Source organism: Theropithecus gelada, chromosome 11 (assembly GCF_003255815.1).
Source record: "Theropithecus gelada isolate Dixy chromosome 11, Tgel_1.0, whole genome shotgun sequence".
NCBI classification, from domain to species: Eukaryota; Metazoa; Chordata; class Mammalia; order Primates; family Cercopithecidae; genus Theropithecus; species Theropithecus gelada.
In genome coordinates, this window is record NC_037679.1 from 12811045 (window position 1) to 12829921 (window position 18877).

Below are 18877 nucleotides of genomic sequence, written 5' to 3' on the forward strand. Positions count from 1 at the left end.
AGGTAGGAGACTGGAGGCAGAAGGTCAGTTAAGAGGTTCTTGCAATAGACAAGGAGGATGATAATGAGGGCCTGAGCCAGGAGAGTGACAGTGGAAACAGAAAGACTATTAGCCAACATTTTAAGTTAAAACTTGAAGTTGCTACTGACCCCAATCTTCCCAGGCAAGTAGCAGGCCATGCCAGGTGAAAATAATTTAAAATGTTATGCTATTTCAAATAAAGCTTTTCTGAAACAGAATTAAGAAAAAGTGAGCTCAGCCAAATCCATGTTGAGTTTAGCACCATCACTACCCTTCGGGCCTTGTACTCTCACCAAGGCACTCAGCCAACTGTGGAAAAGAAATATACACAGGAGACTCAAGAAACATCTTATTAATACAGTATTTATTTGTCTTTTCTCTGTCAAACCCTGAGCCAACCACGTTCCCCAGGCCGCCTGGGAGGTATAGGAAAAGGAACACACAGGGCCGACCAGACACGGGAGAAAGAACTATGGGAGGTGGAGACGGCTCCTTCACATGGCGAAGAGGATGAGAAAGGCCATCATCAGGCAAAAGAGCCCCATGGCCTCTGAGAGGGCAAAGCCCAGAATGGCATAGGAGAAGAGCTGTTGCTTCAGAGAAGGGTTCCTGGAGAAGGAGAGGAGAGAAGACTGAAATTCTAGTTCACACAAAGAAAAGGACAAATATGTAAGATGGGCTCAGGGAGAATTCTCCTCTTTATCTTACATAAGGAAGCTTTTAGGGTAACACCATCATGCCCAAATTCTTGCCCTGATTCCCCAAAGGCTCTGTAAGAACTGAATGAAGGGGGAGCAGACAATCTAAAATCCTGTAACATGGCCCAGGTATAATCATGACGTTCTCTAACGGTTCACCCATCTCATTACCACAAATTAAGACCTCTTGGCCTAGACACTTAATATCCAAGGTCCAAATAGGATGGAAGAGGCATCCAGAGTGGAAGGGTCTATCTAGAGCAGTGTTTTCAAACTTTAAGCAGAACTCCAATATAGTAAACATCCAAAAGTCAAACTGCAATGGTATAAAAGTAGGGGAAATTTTAACAGCTTGGTCTCCCCTTTATTCACTAAGACAGTCTCTGGGGCACATCCTCAGAATCCAAGGGATTTATGGAACACAATTAGAACACCGCTCTTCTAGAAGACCAGAGAGTAAGAAGAACAGATTATGTTCTCTCATTTCAAATAGTCAAAAGATTTGGGGCTTTAAGAAGCTACAAATGGGCTGGGTGCGGTGGCTCACCCCTGTAATCCCAGCACTTTGGGAGGCCAAGGCAGGCAGATCACTTGAAGCCAGAAGTTGGAGACCAGCCTGGCCAACATGGTGAAACCCCATCTCTACTAAAAGTACAAAAATTAGGCTAGGTGCGGTGGCTCACGCCTGTAATCCCCGCACTTTGGGAGGCTGAGACAAGTAGATCGCTTGAGGTCAGGAGTTCGAGATCAGCCTGGCCAACATGGTGAAACCCTGTCTCTACTAAAAATACAAAACTTGCCGGGCGCAGTGGCTCATGCCTGTAATCCCAGCACTTTGGGAGGCCAAGACGGGCAGATCATGAGGTCAGGAGGTCGAGACCATCCTGGCTAACACGGTAAAACCCCGTCTCTACTAAAAACACAAAAATTAGCCGGGCACCTGTAGTCCCAGCTACACGGGAGGCTGAGGCAGGAGAATGGTGTGAATCCGGGAAGCGGAGCTTGCAGTGAGTGGAGATCGCGCCACTGCACTCCAGCCTGGGCGACAGAGCGAGACTCCATCTCAAAAAAAAAAAAAAAACAAAAAAAAAAAAAAAAAACCCGGGCGCGGTGGCTCAAGCCTGTAATCCCAGCACTTTGGGAGGCCGAGACGGGCGGATCACGAGGTCAGGAGATCGAGACCATCCTGGCTAACACTGTGAAACCCCATCTCTACTAAGAAATACAAAAAACTAGCCGGGTGAGGTGGTGGGCGCCTGTAGTCCCAGCTACCCCGGAGGCTGAGGCAGGAGAACGGCGTAAACCCGGGAGGCGGAGCTTGCAGTGAGCTGAGATCCGGCCACTGCACTCCAGCCTGGGCGACACAGCCAGACTTCACCTCAAAAAAAAAAAAAAAAAAAAACACACACAAAAATTGCCGGGCGCGGTGGTTCACGCCTGTAATCCCAGCACTTTGGGAGGCCGAGGCGGGTGGATCACAAGGTCAGGAGATCGAGACCATCCTAGCTAACACGGTGAAACCCCGTCTCTACTAAAAATACAAAAAATTAGTCAGGCATGGTGGCAGGTACTTGTAGTCCCAGCTACTCAGGAGGCTGAGGCAGGAGAATGGCGTGAACCCGGGAGGCGGAGGATGCAGTGAGCCAAGACTGCACAGTTGTACTTCAGCCTGGGTGACAGAGCGAGACCCGTCTCAAAAAAAAAAACAAAAACCAAAAAACCAACACACACACTCACAAAAAACCCAAAGATTAGCTGGGGGTAGCAGTGCATGCCTGTAATCCCAGCTACTTGGGAGGCTGAGACAGGAGAATCATTTGAACCTGGGAAGCAGAGATTGCAGTGGGCTGGGATTATGCCACTGCACTTCAGTCTGGGAAACAGTGAGACTCCATCTCAAAAAAAAAAAAAAGTTACAAATGGTTTATGGGGTTTATGAATTGAAGTAGTATGGATAAAGGACTCTCAATGTTGAAGGCCCATATATAACCTGTATTTCCCTTACTCTGATACCTCCAGAAGTCTTAATGGGTAAGGTAAATCAACATCAACATTTAACAGAATAGTGAATAAAGCAGCAGTCAGACTTCTTAATACAAATTCGTAAAAAGAACTCTATTTCCCAAAAGACATTAAGATAACTTGCTGGTCTCTAGAGGACTAATTTGGTTTTAACTTTGAGTTATCCAGAGCTGGGAGTACTAAACAGTCCCAGGCGTCAGAAACCAGGGGCTGGCTGCAGTGCCAGTTTTCCCAGGAGTGACAGAGGGAAATTCCCAGAGATGGGGAAAAACAGCAGTAAAGTCACTATGTTCACTGAGTCTCTACAACAGGGAAGGTAAACATTTTCTGTAAAGGGCCACATTGTAAATAATTTTAGGTTTTGCAGGCCACATATAGTCTCTTTTGCTTTAAAACAAAAATGAAACCTTTTAAAAATGTGAAACCAATTTTTTTTGAGAAAAAAAAAAAAGAGTTTCACTCTTTTGCCCAGGCTGGAATGCAGTGGCGTGACTGCTACTCACTGCAACCTCTGCCTCCTGGGTTCAAGTGATTTTCCTGCCTCAGCCTCCTGAGTAGCTGGGAACACAGGCATCTGCCACCACGCCTGGCTAATTTTTGTATTTTTAGTAGAGAAGGGGTTTCACCATGTTGGCCAGGCTGGTCTCGAACTCCTGACCTCATGATCTGCCTGCCTCGGCCTCCCAAAGTGCTGGGATTACACGCGTAAGGCACCACACCCGGCCGTGAAATTATTTTTAGCTCAATCATACAAAACCAGGCTATGGCCCAGATTTGGCACTTAGGCCTTAGTTTGCCAACACATGCTCTAGACCAAAGCTGTTCATAAAACTTTCTTCAATGACACAATGATATAAATATTCATATATATATATATATGCATTTATTTGTTTGTTTGAGATACAGTCTCACTCTGTTGCCCAGACTGGAATGCAGTGGCAACATCCTGGCTCATGGCAACCTCCACCTCCTGGGTTCAAGCAATTCTCCTGTCCAGCCTCCCAAGTAGCTGGAACTACAGGCGCCCATCACAACGCCTGGATAATTTTTGTATTTTTAGTAGAGACAGAGTTTCACCATATTGACCAGGTTGGTCTCAAACTCCTGATGTCAGGTGATCCACTCGCCTTGATCTCCCAAAGTGCAGGATTACAGGCATGAACCACCTCGCCCAGCCTATATTTTTCTTTCTGCTTTTTTTTTTCCCCCCGAAGTCTCACTCTGTCACCTAGGCTGGAGTATAGTGGCATGATCTTGGCTCACGGCTCACTGCAACCTCCACCTCCCGGGTTCAAACGATTCTCCTGCCGCAGCCTCCTGAATAGCTGGGATTACAGGCGCATGCCTCCATGCCCAGCTAATTTTTGTATTTTTAGTAGAGATGGGGTTTCGTCATGTTGGCCAGGCTGGTCTTGAACTCCGGACCTCAAGTGATCCGCTTGCCCCGGCCTCCCAACGTGCTGGGATTAGTGAGCCACTGTGCCCAGCCAAGCATTCTACATTTGCATTGTTGAATATGGTAGCCTCTAGCCACATCTGGCTACTGAGCACTTGAAATATGGTTAGTGTGACTGAATAACTGAAAACCTAAACTATGTATTTTTAATTAATTAAAACTAAAATTCAGGCCAAGCACAGTGGCTCACGCCTGTAATCCTGGCAGTCTGGGAGGCCGAGGTGGGTGGATCACTTGAGGTCAGGAGTTCAAAAACAGCCTGGCCAACGTGGCGAAACCCCATCTCTACTAAAAACACAAAAATTAGCTGGGCGTCATTGTGCGCGCCTATAATCCCAGCTACTTGGGAGGCTGAGGTACAAGAATCGCTTGAACCCAGAGGCAGAAGTGGCAGTGAGTTGAGATTACGCCACTGCACTCCAGCCTGGGCGACACAGCGTGACTGTCTCAAAACAAACAACCAACATGTAGCTAGTGGCTACAGAGTGGGATAGTATAGTTCTAGACCCCCAAATATTTTCTGACCTTTGGAAAGCATATCAGATAACCAGTGGAGGGCCCAACTTATCTTACCTGGCATAACCAATGATGAGGCTCCCAAACACAGTCCCAATCCCAGCCCCAGAGCCAGCTACCCCAACTGTGGCAGCCCCAGCTCCAATGAACTTGGCTGCTGTGTCAACGTCCCTTGAAATGGCGCTGGTTTGGAAGCTGCGGCTAGAGACAAGTGAGGTAAGGGGACGTGAGACTGCCAAGCTGCTGAGGCTCTGTGAAAAAGAGGCAGGTAGAAGGTAAAGTTTTTTGCTTTAGTAACTTTTTTACCATTTAAAACCTTTATGCTGCCAAATCCCACTGTTTCTCCCCCAAACAGAAAACTGTTTAACCCCCTAAAATGCTGGCAAGCAGAACCTTTTAATGTAGGATATAGACTTCAAATGCCTTTAAGATTCAGGTGTGGTCAAGAAGTGTAAGACTGAGGCCCTAGTCTATTCTTGCTGCCCCAAGGAGATAATCTTCCTAGGACTAAATGCTTCCAACTGAAGTCAGTTGACTAGGCCAAGTAACAGCAGTTAGCAGCAGTGCACAAGGGCATGTGCTACCAGTGGCAAAAGTTGGAGCACTATAGCATACAGCATATTAACGTTCTCCATCTCCAACTAAAGCCCATGGCCTTGGCTATTCGTGAATTTTAGCCTGTGATGACTGTCCTCAGCATTCTACCTCCTGGTTCTGGCAGGTAACCCTCCCCACCCATCACCCCCAAAACCACAGTCCCAACTCCACCAGTAAGGTACCTCATCTGTCAGTATCTCCGGTCGTTTCAGCACCACTGCAGATAGCGGACGGCTCAGCAGCTGTGAGGTGCTCTTGACCTAGCAGGAATGACATACAGGGGCAGGAAGGTCAAGGAAGACTGGAGAGGAGTTTCAGAACTATGCCACGTTGTTATATCATCAGACAGGATTTTCTTTCCTCTGATGGCCTTCCCATCTTCACACATACGTTAGAATTCTGGATCATTCTTCCTTTTAGCAAAGTCTAAATTAAAGAACCACACCATTTCTCTTGCTTCTCAGACTTTGCTTTAAAGAAAGAAAGTCTACTTCCTTTTGGGCTACAAGGGAGCATCCACCCTTGCTGTATCCTTTTATAGCTCTTGAGAATGAGAAGAAATCTAAGTCTCAGAAGCATTTGCCTCACTCAACAAAGGAGATATACACAGATGCTCCTCGACTTCCCATAGGGTTATGTGCCAAGAAATCCATCACACATTGAAAAACCATTTAATACTGCTAACCTACCAAACACCATAGTCTGGCCTAGCCTAGCCTTCAATGTGCTCAAAAAGCTTACATTAGCTTATAGTTAGGTGAAATCACCTAGCAACACAGTACGCTGTAGAGTGCTGGTTGTTTACCCTTGTGACTGGGCAGGTGACTGGGAGCTGTGGCTTGCTGCTGAGTATTGCAACAGAGTATTGTACCACACATTGCGAGCCTGGGAAAAGATAAAGATTAGTAATTCGAAGTATGGTTTTTTTGTTTTGTTTTGAGACAGAGTCTTGCTCTATCACCAGGCTGGAATGCAGTGGCGTGATCTCAGCTCAGCTCACTGCAACCTCCACCTCCCAGGTTCAAGCAATTCTCCTGCCTCAGCCTCCTGAGTAGCTGGGACTACAGGCACCCACAACCACGCCCAGCTAATTTTTGTATTTTTAGTATAGACAGGTTTTCACCATATTGGCCCGGCTGGTTTTGAATTCCTGACCTCAGGTGATCCACCCACCTCGGCCTCCCAAAGTGCTGGGATTACAGGCATAAGCCATCACGCCCACCCAGAAGTATGGTTTCTAATGAATACATATCATTTTTGCATCATCATAAAAAGTTAAAAAAAAAAATCTTAGGTCAAATCATCTAAAGTAGGGGGCCATCTATACGGGTAATGGTCAGCCCACAAGAAAGAAGCCAGTAACTTTCCCTGAACACATCCTTTTGGAAAACAGGAACAAAGATTCATGCTCAAAATTTATCTCCTTCTGGTAGCCTTTTCTGACTAACCCCAACCCAGTGACACCAAAACAGACACATGGTGATTAACGGCCAGGGCTTTAGGCATCAGATAAAGTGAGATTCAAATCTTAACTCTATTATCAGCAGTGTACTCTCAGGATAAGTCGCTTAAACCTTTCTAAGCCTGTATTCTCATTTATGAAATCAAAATATCATCTCTCAGGGTTGATTTGAAGAGTAAATGAGATTACGTATACCAATCAGTAAACTCAGTGCGAAGGCACATGATAAATGCTAAATAAACAGTACTCCTTTTTATTTGTGAATGAACCAACCGCCTCTAACTACTATTTAAAATATTTCTTCCATACTGTTGTTTCTGAGTCAAATACTTTTCCAATGTGTATTTATGTAAATTTTAGCTTTCTATCCAAATTTAAGTCCCAGAATGAACTCTTTAGCTCTGGATCACTCAGGACAAGATCCTACACACAGTGCATACTCAGTCCAAGTTATGTAATCTACTTATGTTTACCACTCTGGATGGCAAGTTTACATGACATATAGTTTCAGGAGTAGGAATAACTTGATCTTGGTCTAGATTCTCATCTTTATTCTTCTCCTAAGATGGCTGGTTAATAACTAACTGGCCACAGCCAGGCACGGTGGTTCATGCCTGTAATACCAGCAATTTAGGAGGTCGAGGAGGGCGGATCACCTGAGGTTGGGAGTTCAAGACCAGCCTGACCAACACGGAGAGACCCTGTCTCTACTCAAATCATGAGGTCAGGAGTTTGAGACCAGCCTGGCCAACATGGTGAAACCCCATCTCTACTAAAAATACAAAAATTAGCTGGGTGTGGTGGCAGGTGCCTGTAATCCCAGCTACTCGGGAGTCAGAGGCAGGAGAATCGCTTGAACCTGGGAGGCGGAGGTTGTGGTGGATCGCACCATTGCAGCCTGGGCAACAAGAGAGAAACTCTGTCTCAAAAAAAAAAAAAAAAAAAAAAAAAAGAAAAGAGAATTAACTGGCCACCAAGGGATATGGGGCAGGAGAGTATCTAGCAAGCATTCACTCTCCCCTGTTAGGCAATCATAGCAAAGGGCCTTCCCTCACCACGAATCTTTCTTACTTATTTATTTTTTGAGACAGAGTCTTGCTCTGTTGCCCCAGCTGGAGTGCAGTGGTGTGATCTTGGCTCACTGCAACCTCCACCTCCAGCTATTCTCTTGCCTCAGTCTCCTGAGTAGCTGGGATTACAGGCACCCGCCACCACGCCCAACTGGTTTTTGTATTTTTAGTAGAGATGGGGTTTCACCATGTTGGCCAGGCTGCTTTTGAACTCCTGGCCTCAAGTGATATGCCCGCCTGGACCTCCTCTCCCCCAGCCTTGCTGTGAAGAACAAGATCTGATGGAAAGAGAGACAAGATGTCTCTCCTTTAAAACTCTCCCAGAAAAACAGGTACTCACCAAGGAGGGAGTGGAGACGAACTTGGAGCAGGCGAACATTTTCAGGGGGTGAGGGGCTGTGGCAGGAGAGCTGGAATTATAGAAGCAGTATTGTAAACACTCTCCTCATTCACTAAACTATTTCCTTATTAGCAGAAAAGGGGCCCTAGAAAGCTTAACTGGCCCAGAAAACAGTGACTGACCTTAAGTCATCGGCAGAAATAGAATTAAAACCCTGAAGTCATGACTTCTTCCAGAAACCCCACACAGCTCCCAAGATTTCCTTATAACCAAGTGACTTCCCCTGGTCTCAACAAGTGATCACTTGGGATTTGCAGTTGCCACACGAATTTTCCCAGAGTGTCTTTTGCCTAAGTTTTCCCTAGTTTTTATGCAAAACGAACCCTTCTCAAGACTTCATCATCTGGATCTTTAAAAGTTGCCCTTTAGGGTGGGCACGTGGTTCACGCCTGTAATCCCAGCACTTTGGGAGGCCAAGGTGGGCGGATCATGAGGTCAGGAATTCAAGACCAGCCTGACCAACACAGTGAAACCCCATCTCTACTAAAAATACAAAAATTAGCCAGGTGTGGTGGTGCATGCCTATAATCCCAGCTACTCAGGAGGCTGAAGCAGGAGAATTGCTTGAATCCAGGAGGTGGAGGCTGCAGTGAGCAGAGACCACACCACTGCACTCCAGCCTGGGTGACAGAGCATGAGTCTCAAAAAGACAAACAAAAAAGTTGCCCTTTAGAGTCTTTGTAGTTTTGGGAAATATTTGTTGAAGGCCAAGACACTGGAAGGTCTCCAACAATCTCTTTGCTGATCCCTGGAAGTATCCAATTCCTCAAAATACTTCAATTTCCTGTATTAATAAGATGAGGAAGATCAAGGAGGAACTCTGCTATTAGTCTATCCAAAAGGTATTAGTGGCCGGGCGCGGTGGTTCACACCTGTAATCCCAGCACTTTGGGAGGCTAAGGCAGGCGGATCACGAGGTCAGGAGTTCGAGACCAGCCTGACCAACATGGAGAAACCCCATCTCTACTAAAAATACAAAATTAGTCAGGTGTGGTGGTGCATGTCTGTAATCCCAGCTACTCAGGAGGCTGAGGCAGGAGAATCGCTTGAATCTGGGTGGCAGAGGCTGCGGTGAGCCAAAATTGCGCCATTGCACTCCAGCCTGGGCAACAGGAGGGAAACTCCGTCTCAAAAAAAAAAAAAAAAAAAAGTATTAAATTGTGTCTCCCCAAGATCTAAAGAAGTCCTGACACTCTATAGGTAACTAAGTTGGTAGAAGTGAACTTACCTGAAACAGAAGGTGAGTTAAAAACCTAAAGGCAGGGGGGTTTCTCCAAGTGAAGTGAGAAGCTCATCTGAACCAGAATTATCTGGGTGGTGTATGTATTAAAAAATGCATATTCTAGGGCCCAACTTGGACCTTCCTGGTCAAGATCTCTGGGGGAGCTAGGTTCAGTGGCTCACTCCTGTAATCCCAACACTTTGAGAAGCTGGGGCGGAGAGATAACTTGAAGCCAGGAGTTTAAGACCAGCCTGGGCAAATAGCAAGACCTCAGCTCTACAAAAAATAAAATTAGTCAGGTGAGGTGGAAGTGCACCTGTAGTCCCAGCTACTCCAGAAGCTGAGGCAGGAGGACTGCTTCAGCCCAGGAGTTGGAGGGTTCAGTGAGCTATGACCATGCCACTGGACTTCAGTATGGGCAACAACGTGAAACTCCGTCTACAAACAAACAAAAATGATCTCTCGGAATAAGGCTCAAGTGCCCTGTATTTCAAACAAGTTTCCCAGATGATTATTATATATACTTAATGCAAGAGCGTGACCTTAAACCCAGTCTTGAAACTGCAGTAGTGGTAGAGGATAGACTTGAACTTGGATCTTTTAAGTTACATGCTTTCTAATGTCACAGGCTGAAATACTCAGTGAATGCTTAGGCCTATTAAATGCCACTTCCTTAAATGAACTGAACTCAGATTGTTCCAGGTTAAAACACTTCTGAATCCAAGATCTTAACTGCTTTTGTAGTGACAGTGTCATTATAAAAAATTTTGTTGCCCAGGCTGGTGTGGAACTCCTGGCATCAAACGATCTTCCCACCTTGGTCTCCCAATGTTGGGATTACAGGTATGAGCCACCACACCCAGCCTTAATTACTTTTAGGTTAATGGATGTCTTCAACTCGTGTCCTATCTAGAACTCTGATTTTTGCCTATAGGTAACTCTAACCCAATTTTGCTGCTGTACTATTCACGTTTTGTTGGGTCAAAATCCAATAGTTCTTTAAGGCTTTTAGAAAAAGAAGGAGTGGTTTTTTTCTAAGGGAATTATACCATATTATCATCTTTGTAAAATGCAACTCTTAGGGGGATTAAGTATGTTCATTTACAAATTAACATACACAAAGAGTTTAATGTGGTGCTGGCATGTAACAAACCCACAACAAAGGGTGGCAATTAAGTGATCCCACCATTGGCTATCTAATCATGGCAAGTCTGCAATTGTTAGCCTACAACTTGGGCAAAGGTACTATCCAGAGTCAGAACTCCTAAATCATCACGGGCTTTTTGCTCAGTGTAGATGAGTCACAGGGGTGGTGACTTAACTATTCCTTTCCTTAAACTATCTTTTCCCTGTAACAGCAGAATCTGGGGAGGTTAATTAATCCTTGACAGGAAGGCTGGCAGGCAGGGACTCATGCTGGTCCCACTAGCTTGGCCTTACCCCACCTTTCTGGGCCTGCTGCCTCAACAGAAACCCTCATCTCTAGCCCACCACTTGTGACTTTTCCAACTTCACCAGCGTACCAGGATGCGAGAAACGTACTGGTAAACAACTAGTGATTCCAAAGCAACCAGCCTCTCTCTTCGGCCTTAGCTATCCTCAAGCCACAACCTGACGGGAGGCGATGTTTTGGCTTTCTTTTTTTTCCCCCCACTTCTACCATGTTCAAGGTTTACTTTTTAAATTGAGGGGTGCTGACTAGAGGGATTGGTGACTTTAGACGATCCACTATCTCCATTGCTCGGAGCACCTGAGGTCCTGGGGCCGAAAGTCTGGAGACTTCAGAATAAAGAAGGCACAAGTCAGGATGAGAAGAGAAAGCAGAGATAGGAGGGGAGGGCCTGGGGGTTGTGACAATCTGAAAGGGCCAGAGGCCAGAAAAGCGTGTCCGTAGGGGCTGGGTGGAACAGGTGAAAAGCAGCACTCCAGGATCTAACTTTGGCCAGCGCCAAGGCACCCTCCCCCAACAAGACATCCAAGATGGCGCCAGGCCCGCGCGGTTGGAGGTCACCTGCACGCGGAAGACCCAGTTCTAAGGCGCAGGGGTAGCGGGAGCCAGGGAGGAAGCGAGGACAAGGGTGGGAGCAAGCAAGGTAAGCGTCTCAAAGCATCCGCGCGAGGTGGGGTGTCCCGCGCGCGTGCGCGGCGCACAGAGGGCACTAGGTCCCAAGGCCTTACCTTCTCCCACTGCAGAGAAGACAGAGAGAGGCGGAGCAGCGGGAATAGCGAAAGGAAGGCTCAGCGCATGCGTGGCCTGGGCCAACGAGTCGCTCCACCACGGATAGAGTGATTGCAACATAGAGGATCAGCTCAGGCATCACAGCGCCGCCTGCCAGGGCTGTGGCGGTATCCGGCCAGTTGCTCCACCTGGCGTTCGAGAGGAGAAACTACAGCGAGCGCCGACAGTGCAGAAATGAGGCCAACTCCGCAGAGTAAGCGGATCCGTAACGTGGCGGGCGGTTCGGTCTGTACCACGTTTGGGATCGCTTTCCGAGCATGCGCAGTCACACTGCCAAGACAACAAAACTCCTACTCAGAATTCAGTGTTAACATACAGTCAGGAATGGGGTTCAGTGCCTAAAATGCAGCAGGAGGAAGATCTTGGGAGTCCTGCTTTCTGTCGCGCCGGGACCCTGGCATCACTAGATGGCAAACCGGCTCAATGGGCGAATAGTCAGCAAAATGCCGCAGCTGCTTCTGGTGGCTTCGCCCTTTCCCCCCCTTCCCGTTTCCTCCTTTCCATTCCGGTGATAAACCATGAGAAAAGCAGCAACAGCGAGCCAGAATATAGGGCTAAATATGATCCGAATCTCTCTTTCCTGGGTCCTGGGACAGTCTAGGAATAACGGGCACCCGCGACTCGCTGTAATGTTGCAAGGTCACTCCAGGCTTACCCGAACCTCTGCTCAGGTTTCAACTAGCGAGTTGGGATAAGCAGCGCCCCACTCCCCCGCCCCCATGCTCTCCTGAACGCCCATCTTCTCTCCCCTTTCGCTCGTCCTTCCCCTGATGGAAGGAGGTGGGGGGCTTCCTGGCCCCTCATCTTTCCTAGGCCTCCTTGTCTCACAGATAGGACTTGCCCTGCCCTTTGGAACAGGGCGACAAGGCCTATCCAGTTCCAAACCCCTGCCGTCCCTGCATCGTGCTTGAACGCAGCACGAGAAAGACGGGAAAAACTCACCAAACCCCATAAAAAATAAAAAGAAAGCCGCAGTCGTAAATAAAGGCAAATCCGCCACCCTCTGAGGGGCCGTTTGTCCTCCCCTCCTTGGCCCCGTCCTTCCCGCCGCCCCCTCCCGGCTCCCGGGCCCCGCGGCGCCCCGGCCCCGAGCTCCTCCATTTAATCGGATTTGGGAGAAGGGGAGGATAAATCACGGCAGCAGCTTTACGGTCCCGGAGGAGAGGCGAGCCGCAGCCAGGCACACCCCGGCCGGCGATAAAAACCGCCGCTGAAAGCCCACGGAGCAATTTCCCGGGACCCCGAGCGACGCCATTACAGGAATGTAATTTTGCCCGGATGAGGCCCCGAGTTTAATTATCCTCGCGGAGGAATTTCAATGCGGCCAATCCATCTTGCAGGCGGGCGGCAGAGGGATTTATATGGGCCCGTTATTTCACACCGATCCTCCATCTGCATTTTTATGGCCCTGAGCTCCTGAAAGGGAGGGGAAAGAGTGGGGAGAAATAGGAGAAGCAGGCGAGAAGAGGAGGGTGGTGGACTGCCCGTCTTTCCTAAATTCACGTTTCCAGCTCCATTAGGATTCTCATAGGTTCCTCTGAAATCCCCAAATCTCCAGTTCTAGTTGTTGATTACGCCCCGAGCGGGTAGGTAGGTGGGAAATGGAACTGGGATCCTTGGGAATCAATCAACAGGTATTTATCAAGTACCAAGTGGTGCCAGGCACTGTGGAGATGCTGTTAGGAGAAAGACAGGCTAGCAAAGACACAAGTTTATCCCCTGAGGTCTCCAGACATCTCCACTCCCACCAAAACGGAATTCTTTTAAGCTGTCGGCTTCACATCCTCAGTGGCAGAGAAAGTCCACCGTTCTTAGGGGCCACCACCCCCAAACGGCTGTTGCAGCTGTTGCGACAATTTGGACACTCAGATATGGCTAACAATCCCAGAGGAGGATCAGAGAAGGGGCCTGGGAGGAAGCTAAAGCTGGCTCTTTCCAAAAGTTACAGCCTGCGATGTTTAACACTCCCTTACCCTCATAGAATAATGGGTTCTGCGTTCAGACAAATCTGGGTTCCCAAATCGCTGTGTGACCTTGAGCTAGCTGTTTAACCCCCTTTAAATCTATTTCCTCCTGTGTAAATTGGGAAGAATAATAGTACTTACCACACAGTCAATATTGGGATAATACATATGAAGCTTTTAGCAAGGTACTTGGTACCCAGTAAGAGTTCAGTAATTGCTAGCATCAAAATCATCATCGTCACCACCATTACCATCACCACCACCATCATCACTGCTTCTATAGTTAAGGGCATTGCAACTCAATTCTACACTGCTACCTATATAGACTGTTTATTGCAAGGTCCTTGAGATAATATCTCCTGAAAGAGACTCAACTACACTTTAAAAACGGTTTCACCTGCATAAATCTTTTTTTAAATTTTTATTTATTTATTTATTTTATTTATTTATTTTTTTGAGACAGAGTCTCCCTCTGTTGCCCAGGCTGGAGTGCAGTGGCCGGATCTCAGCTCACTGCAAGCTCCACCTCCCGGGTTCACGCCATTCTCCTGCCTCAGCCTCCCGAGTAGCTGGGACTACAGGCGCCCGCCACCTCGCCCGGCTAGTTTTTTGTATTTTTTAGTAGAGACGGGGTTTCACCGTGTTAGCCAGGATGGTCTTGATCTCCTGACCTCGTGATCCGCCTGTCTTGGCCTCCCAAAGTGCTGGGATTACAGGCTTGAGCCACCGCGCCCGGCCACACCTGCATAAATCATACAAAACAAGTTATTTTACTTGCTGGTGAGTGGAGATCTGAGGGGAGGCTGAGAATCCTGGGACTATTACTACGAGACTTGAAGCAAGAAATCAAATCCGCAAGGGAGCAGTGAGGCTACAAAAAGGAGGTTTGTAAGGGGAGGGGTGAATTTGAAGACAACAAAAGATCCAAGAGAAGCTTAGCTGAAGGTCGGGTGATCTTCTTAACTATGGGCTTGGGGAAGGGTCCCTCTTTCACTTCACAAAGGGAAAACTGGGGTCCAGGAAGGAAAGGGTGTGGAGAGAGAACTATCCTTTCCAATCAGTCCCTTTCTTTTCCTACCAGACCATATAACAAGGTTGGCCTGATTGGCCAGTTTTTTTTAATGACTGTGAGTGGCAGATTCTGACTGGTTGGCAGCCTCCCTGCACAGTGATGACCAAGAAATGAAATTGATCTTTTCTTTCTTAGGATTGGTTAACAACCCTCAGGGGAGGCCAGAGACTCATTTTAATTGACTGGATAGGCTAGGAGAGAGGTTCAGCTTCTCTCTTATGGAAAGTCCAAGTGTCCTTTTCTACAAAGGTCACCAAGGAAGGGTTTTGATTGGTTTATATATGTTTCTTTGGACAAGAAGCCATAGCTTAGAGCAGAAAAATCAAGATAATCGTGCAGGCATGCCACAGTGAGAAAGAGCCACAGAAAGAAACAGTAGTGATTTTAAAAACGAGAGACGGTGTGGGGAGGGGAGAGACAGACAGACACTAGGGCACAGAGAAATGCAAAGAAAAGAAAGATATTGCTAGAGAGAAGAGGAAGGGTTTAAATGGCTTGATTTCCATTCCTGATGGCTTAAGATGAGGATACTTTATGATGTGTTTTGCTAGATGTACATGTTGCCAGCAAGTGGCATGGATAGAACAGCTGTCTTCCAGGCAGGAGACTGGGAGTCTAGTCCCAGCCCTGCTACTAAATAGTTGAATAGCTATGCAAGTTACTTCATCTCTCAAAGCTTCAGTTTCCTCATTTGGAAAAATCAGGGAGAGAAGTAGGTGATCTCTAAGATTCCATCCAGTGTTAACTTTCCAGGATTCTCTTTCTTTCTGCTAAACAGGCACTTTCCTGCAAGTTAAAGTGGAGCCTTTGCACTGCCAAAACTTCTCACATATTGAGCTTCTCTATTTATTTGTGATTGTTAATTTCAAGCTCCTGGGCTGTGATGGGCTGGTGGGAACTGACTGATAGATTTTCTACTTTTCCTTGCTAAATCAGTTCCCTAAGACATCAGGACTGTGAGACATAGGCAAACCTCCCTACTTCTAGAGAAAGAAAACAGTAGATAAAGGAAGGGAAAGGATCACTGGTATCCAGGCTTCTGAGGGAGGAATCAGTGGGAGAGATGGTGGCAGAGGGATGGCCAAAAAAGTTTTTGCTGGGGAAGAACTTCAACTTCCTTTGAATTTGTTTATTTTTAATTTATTTTTATTTTATTTTATTTTTTGGAGACAGGTTCTTGTTCTGTTGCCCAGGCTGGGGTGCAGTGATACGATCATGGTTCACTGCAGCCTTGACCTCCTGGGCTCAATTGATCCACCTGCCTCAGCCTCGCAAGTAGCTGGGACTACAGGCATGCGCCACCATGCCGGTTAATTTTTGTATTTTTTGTAGAGATGGGGTTTCACTATGTTGTCCAGGCTGGCCTTGAACTCCTGAGCTCAAGCGATCTGCCTACCTCAACCTCCCAAAATTCTGGGATTACTGGCGTGAGCCACCATGCCTGGCCACAACCAATATTTATTGAGCATCTACTATGTGTAAAGTATTGTGCTACGTATTGTGAATGGGTATTAAAAAGGACAAAACATACTCCTTTGTCTTCATAAATTTAAAATCAGTAAGAGAGACATGTACACATATAACTATATTATGCAGCAGGATTTAATAGGCTATATGAGTAATAGGAGTTGTGAAAGCAGTATAACTTCCAGCTAGAGTAGTCAAGAGGGCAACATAATTAAAGTAGGTTTTTTCCTTTTAAGAAATTAGCTGGGCGTGGTGGCTCATGCCTGCAATCCCAGCACTTTGGGAAGCCGAGGCAGGGAGATTGCATGAGCCCAGGAGTTTGAGACCAGCCTGGGCAATATAGCGAGACCCCATTGCTACAAAAAATAAAAACAAAACGTTTGAAAAAAGAAAATTATGAAATATTTGATTCATACAAAATAGTGCAAGTAATGTATATCCACTTATTCAACACATATATTTTGAGCATCTACTATGTGCTAGGCACTGTTTTTGGTGTTGGGGACACAGGCGTGAACAAAGCAAGACAACTTTTCCAGAACTGATATTTTATATAAACTATGAAGCTTAGTAATAAAAGGAACACCCATTAAACCACACCCTAATTTTTTTTGAGGGGGGATGGAGTTTTGCTCATGTTGCCCATGCTGGAGTGCAGTGGCATGATCTTGGCTCACTGCAACCTTAACCTCCTGGGTTCAAGCAATTCTCCTGCCTCAGCCTCCCAAGTAGCTGGGATTACAGGTGTGCACCACCACACCTGGCTAATTTCCTATTTTTAGAAGAGATGGAGTTTCACCATGTTTGTCAGGCTGGTCTCAAATTCCTGACCTTAGGTGATCCACCAGTCTTGGCCTCCCAAAGTGCTGGGATTACAGGCATGAGCCACTGTATGCAGCAGCATGCCCTAATTTAAGAAAAGAAAAAGAAAAAAGGCCAGGCATGGTAGCTCATGTCTGTAATCCCAGCACTTTGGCAGGCCAAGGCAGGCGTATCATTTGAGGTCAGGAGTTCAAAACCAGCCTGGCCAACGTGGTGAAACCCCATCTCTATTAAAAATACAAAAATTAGCTGGGCGTGGTGGTGGGCACCTATAATTCCAGCTACTCAGGAGGCTGAGGCAGGAGAATTGTTTGAGCCTGGGAAGCGGAGGTTACAGTGAGCACAGACTGTGTCACTGCACTCCAGCCTGGGTGATAGAGCAAGACTCCATCTCAAAAAAAAAAAAAAAAAATTACCAATACTACTGAAGGGCCCCATGTGGTTTCTCTTCTGTGCTAATCCCTGAATCTTGTATTTACCATGTCCTGGTTTTTATTTATTTATTTTTAACATGTATTATTTATTTTGTCCTTCCTTCTTTTTAAAAAAACATTCTAAGAGTGATATAATACTGTTTGTAGATATCTTTGACTTGCCCTTTTCATTCAACATTATGTTTTGTTCAACATTATTCAACATTATGTTTCATCTATGTTGATGTATATAGTTGTAGTTTATTCATTTTCATTGATGTATAGTAACCCACCAATTTATTGACTAATTCTCCTGTTAATGAATATTTGGGCTTGTTTTCATCTTTTTGCAATTACAGACTATGCTGCCTGGAACATTTATGAACATGTCTCTGTACATGGGGGGAAGAATTTCTTCAGGGTATATGTATAAAAGGGAATTGTTTCCGGTAAGACAGGAAATAAAAAAAGAAAAATTTAAAAAAGGAAATTTCTGGGTTTTAAGATATGAATATCTTCAACTTTTCTAGAAAATCTCAGTTGGTTTTCTTTTTTTTTTTTTTGAGCTGGAGACTCGCTCTGTCACCCAGGGTAGAGTGCTGTGGTGCAATCTTGGCTCACTGCAATCTCCGCCTCCTGGGTTCACGCCATTCTCCTGCCTCAGTCTCCAGAGTAGCTGGGACTACAGGCGCCCGCCACCACGCCTGGCTAATTTTGTGTGTGTGTGTGTGTGTGTTTTTAGTAGAGACAGGGTTTCACTGTGTTAGCCAGGATGGTCTCGATCTCCTGACCTCATGATCTGCCCGCCTTGGCCTCCCAAAGTGTTGGGATTACAGGCGTGAGCCACTGTGCCTGGCTCAATTTGTTTTCTAATACTTAAGTGCACCAAAGTATATAAGAGTTTCAGTTGCTACCCTATCCTTGTCAACACTTGGTATTTAGTCAGTTTGTTGGGTATAAAATGGAATTTTATGGCCGGGCGTGGTGTCTCATGCCTGTAATCCCAGCACTTTGGGAGGCCGAGGCAGGAGGATCACGAGGTCAGGAGATCAAGACCATCCTGGCCAATATGGTGAAACCCCATCTCTACTAAAAATACACAAATTAGCTGGACGTGGTGGCGCACACCTGTAAGAACACGCCACTGCACTCCAGCCTGGCGACAGATCGAGATTCCATATCAAAAAAAAAAAAAAGGAATTTCATGGTGGTTTGAATTTATATTTCCCCTATTGTTGATGAGATTGAGTGGTTGAGTATCTTTTCATATATTTATTGGTCACTCATGTTCTGTCTTCTGCAAAATGCCTAGTCATGTATGTCTTTTGCCCATTTTCCTATTGGGTTATTTGTTATCTTCCTATTGATTTTTAGGAATTAACAAATATATGTCCTAGTACTGATCCTTTGTTAGTGGCAGTTTGTGGAGGGGTTGG

General features: G+C 46.2%; 1 protein-coding gene across 2 annotated transcripts; it reads right to left on the bottom strand.

Annotated features, from left to right (window-relative positions):
• Nucleotides 1-363: 363 nt before the first annotated feature.
• ATP5MC2 (ATP synthase membrane subunit c locus 2) lies at nt 364-13101 on the bottom strand. Of its 2 annotated transcripts, none has more exons than XM_025401837.1 (5): nt 11832-13101; nt 8183-8252; nt 5493-5570; nt 4771-4964; nt 364-630 (listed from the first exon to the last, which is right to left on the bottom strand). In XM_025401837.1, the coding sequence occupies exons 2-5, from the start codon at nt 8219-8221 to the stop codon at nt 516-518; spliced, it is 426 nt and encodes a 141-aa protein (XP_025257622.1). In that variant the 5' UTR covers nt 8222-8252; nt 11832-13101; the 3' UTR covers nt 364-515. The 2 variants fall into 2 exon arrangements, with proteins under 2 accessions (XP_025257622.1, XP_025257621.1); XM_025401836.1 differs by having other exon boundaries at nt 11643-13101.
• Nucleotides 13102-18877: the final 5776 nt, after the last annotated feature.

Bases quoted from the DNA above. Each gene is read 5' to 3' on its own strand.
- ATP5MC2 (XM_025401836.1), bottom strand. From the start codon at position 11,782: ATGCCTGAGCTGATCCTCTATGTTGCAATCACTCTATCCGTGGTGGAG. The intron at 4,965-5,492 runs GTACCTTACTGG...TCTTTTTCACAG, and splicing joins CGGAGATACTGACAGATGAG to AGCCTCAGCAGCTTGGCAGT. The intron at 631-4,770 runs GTAAGATAAGTT...CTCCTTCTCCAG, and splicing joins CTCATCATTGGTTATGCCAG to GAACCCTTCTCTGAAGCAAC.